Source organism: Rutidosis leptorrhynchoides, chromosome 9 (assembly GCF_046630445.1).
Source record: "Rutidosis leptorrhynchoides isolate AG116_Rl617_1_P2 chromosome 9, CSIRO_AGI_Rlap_v1, whole genome shotgun sequence".
NCBI lineage: Eukaryota > Viridiplantae > Streptophyta > Magnoliopsida > Asterales > Asteraceae > Rutidosis > Rutidosis leptorrhynchoides.
In genome coordinates, this window is record NC_092341.1 from 63,847,701 (window position 1) to 63,851,606 (window position 3,906).

The window sequence follows — 3,906 nt, forward strand, 5'->3', positions numbered from 1 at the left end:
ATAATTAAACTAGTTAAATGACCCGTGGAATCACGGGTTTGTATAAACGAAATAGTTTAATGATATGTTTTAGGTATTAAGTGAATGTAAATGCTAAGTCGTTTAGTTTAATGACCCGTGAAATCACGGATTCCAATAAATAAATGTGTCGTTGTTTTTACAAACATATTGAGACACGTATTTTTGCATACATATGTAACGTAATCAATCTCGTAAACAAAAATCATATTTAGATAATAATAATAATAATAATAATAATAATAATAATAATAATAATAATAATAATAATAATAATAATAATAATAATAATAATTATTATAATTATAATTATAATTATGATTATAACTATGATTATGATAAAAAAAATAAATAATAATAATAAAGTTTACTTATAAATTGAATATTTATATTTTTAATAATAATTTATAATTAATAGTATTGGGAATTCCTCTTATAATATTTTTAAAAACTAAAATACAATTATTATATAAAAGTTATATAATATGCTTCAAAATTTCGATATGTGTTCATTGGATGTTTTGTAGAAGATTGTACAATTTGTTTTAAATTTTGTAAATATAGTCATTTTGGTGTTTTATCATAAGGTTAGTTGTACATAATTCTTCAAATATTGTACATATGCTTATGAGGTGTTTTATCTAAGGTTGTAAAAGTCGCGAGTCGGGGACGCATCGGTCGAGACCTAAAAAGGACCCATCGGCCGAGTCGGGGACGCGTCGGGGACGCATCGATCGTTGGCCAACGTTGACTTTATTAATAATTTCTATAAATATATATTTATATAATAGTTGATTATGTACAATAAATGTACCATAAATTTCTTAAATAATTAATTTAAATACAATCAAACTTCAAACTCAATTAATGTTACCGAGTACATAATCAGTAAGGATGCAGAGAAAAGAGCTGCAAAAAAAATGAAAACAACCCCTAATTTTAAAACATATCATATCTTGACGAAAATTTGATTGATTTGACCATTTTTGACCAGCTTTGACCGTCTTTGACAGACTTTGACCGAACTTTTATCTTTAACCGTCTTTTGAGTTGTTTTCAGAAAAAATGGGACGGAGAACCCAAAAAAAACGACGCGTCGGCCAAGTCGGCCGACTTTTACAACACTGGTTTTATCATAAGATTGTACATAATGCTTCATATATTGTACATAATGCTTCATGTTAATATTTTTATTTAAAAAAAGTAATTATATTAATGACATCATCATGGAGGGCTCACAATTTTTCTTTTTATTTTTGAATTTTTTTTGTGCTTGAATAATTCTTAATTATTACATCATCATTATAGAGATTTAATAGATATTATAGATGAATATAGATATGAATGAACAAAAATTAAATGATATCAATATATATTTGATCCATTGTCATCCTAACGCAACATGCTACATTAGTTATGAAGGGACCATTCTAGAAACGTCTATATAAATACAAGCCCCTGCCCTTCATTTAGGGGCTCTCTTCATTTTTTAATAGGGAAGACTTCACTTCTCACACTTACATTTGCATCCCTCTCAAAATCTTCATTTCGACTTGGGTTATCTATAGTACTAGATCGGAGAATAAGTCGCTAGTGCATCTCGATCCTCTAGGATCCATTGCACTCAAGTTTATGTCTACCTATCGGTAAATATTTGTTTGATAACCATGAGGTGGTACCGAGTAGCGATTCTGCTTTTCATACTAATTACTAAGTAGAAATAGTTGTTGGGAGTTCGAACTCGTAGAGCTTAAAAAAATCTTCATGACCACGGAGATTTACCATGCACGACATCGGACAACTTGCAAAGAATGTTATTGCCTCGAGATGAGCATGCTTGCAAAACGAGTTGAAAAGTCAAGCATATGGTTAGAGGCGGATCTATGTTGCGGGCCCAGGGAAGGAAGCAATGTTGGGGCAAGTGGGGTCATATGACCCCTATGGCATGTCAAGTTTTAGTAGCAATTTTTTTTACCTATTGCCCTCGGCCCACAAAGTCAATCCAGCCCAAAATAATAAATATTATCAAACTTGCAGTCCAGAAAGCTATAGCCCGGTAATCTAATTTATTATATTCTACTCCTATCCTCCGTAACATACAAACGCGTCTCTTCATATTTGATATTTTCAACTTTTCAATTTCAAATCTAAGAAGGGAAGGATCAAGAAAAGTTGTAGACGGCTCAAGAGTCAAGAATCCGACTATTATATCATTTGCGACAACTTTTTTTAGATATTAAATCATGTAATCTCTTCAATAATTGATATGCAAAATCAAGAGTTCGGTGATCGTTTTAGTGAGTCTAGTACCGAGTTACTTAATAGTATGGCGGGGTTGAATCCACGAGATTCATTTTCATTGTTTGATATATCGAAGTTACTAAGGTTAAGTGAGGTTTATCCTAAAGATTTTAATAGTGTGGAGAAGATGGAGCTTGAAGAACAACTTGATGTTTACCATTGTAATGTCCGAAAAGATCCAAGATTTGCTAAATTGAATGGTATTGCCGACCTAGCTAGGGTGATGGTTGAAACAAGGAAAGATCTATCTTTTCCTTTGGTTTATCGGTTATTGAAGCTAGCAGTGGTTTTGCCTGTTGCAACTGCCACAGTTGAGAGATGCTTCTCGGCGATGAAAATTGTAAAGACGAATTTACGCAATCGTGTGGGGGAGGAGTTTTTGAATGCTTGTGCAATTTTTGCGGTAGAAAGAGATGCTCTCGCCAATGTTAAAGATGAATATGTAATTCAACGTTTTCCAAAGATGTGTGACCGCAAAGGAAAGGTGTAACTTTTAGGCATATTTTGTGCAGTTTTTTGGGTAGCTTTTATGCAGGTTTCTTAGGTAGTTTAGTGCAGTTTTTGCTGTTTATTAGTCCTAATATGCTCTGCTGTTTTTGGACAGATTTAGTGTTGTAATATGCTGTTTTTGAGCAGTTGTAGGGCTGTAATATTGTTGTTTTTGAGCAGTTTTATGGTTGTAATGCTGCTGTTTTTTTTTTTTTTGCAGTTTCAGAGTGCAGTAATTTTGCTGTTTTTAGCAGTTTTTGTGTTGTATTGTTTTTTTTTTAACGACGATTTTTTGGCATCAGTAGATCATTTATTTCAACGACCCTCATCATTTGCACCTTTCACACACGTTCGGGCGGAAACCCGAACCCGATCGACGGTACTCGGGAACACATCCATTCGGGCAGTGTTCCTGGGTCAAGATCCGTGAATGAATCCGGTAAAACCTCCTTATAGGGTCAATATATACCATAATTATTGGTGTTTAATTGTTTTAAAGAAAATTATGTCATCCTTAAGGATCGAACCCATGACCTCTCCCTATCCCATGACACAAAGTACATGGGGTAAATCGTTGAGCTATGTGCTGTTATTTTGTGCAGAAATTATATTAGTGAAGTTGTTTTTGGTAAATTATCATGGTGTTGCATTTTTTTCGCCCTCAGTATTAATGAATCCTGATTCCGCCACTAGTGGTTGCGGTAGCCGGGGTCAGCTGCCCCCAACGTCTAAATCCATGTATATATCTATATATGTGAGTTTTATGGTGATTTGTCGAGAAAATTGGTGAAGAGTTGAATGTATATGTTTGTTGCAGGTGAAAGCAGGGTTTAATGGGGAAGATGAGTACAACATTACTCAGTACCCCATTTGTACTTTTTATTACATGTTTGTTTTAGTCTCTAATTTTGAATTGAAAGAATTAATTGACCTTCAACATTATATAACCTATCATTTTAACCTTTAACTTTTAAATTTATACAAGATATTTTTCCAATATCAATCTAGTTATTGTATAAACTAGTTTGATAGATATGAACAACAATTACTATATTAACCTTTACGAAAAATTATAACATTTACTTTAAGTTTATGAAA

At 32.7% G+C, this 3,906-nt stretch overlaps 1 protein-coding gene across 1 annotated transcript; it reads left to right on the plus strand.

Annotated features, from left to right (window-relative positions):
* The first annotated feature begins 2,344 nt into the window (after positions 1–2,344).
* Positions 2,345–3,642, plus strand: LOC139868115 (uncharacterized). The gene is made up of 5 exons (XM_071856451.1): positions 2,345–2,805; positions 2,924–2,943; positions 3,029–3,040; positions 3,411–3,518; positions 3,626–3,642. Exons 1-5 carry the CDS (start codon positions 2,345–2,347, stop codon positions 3,640–3,642), a joined length of 618 nt encoding a protein of 205 aa, XP_071712552.1.
* The last annotated feature ends 264 nt before the right edge of the window (positions 3,643–3,906 follow it).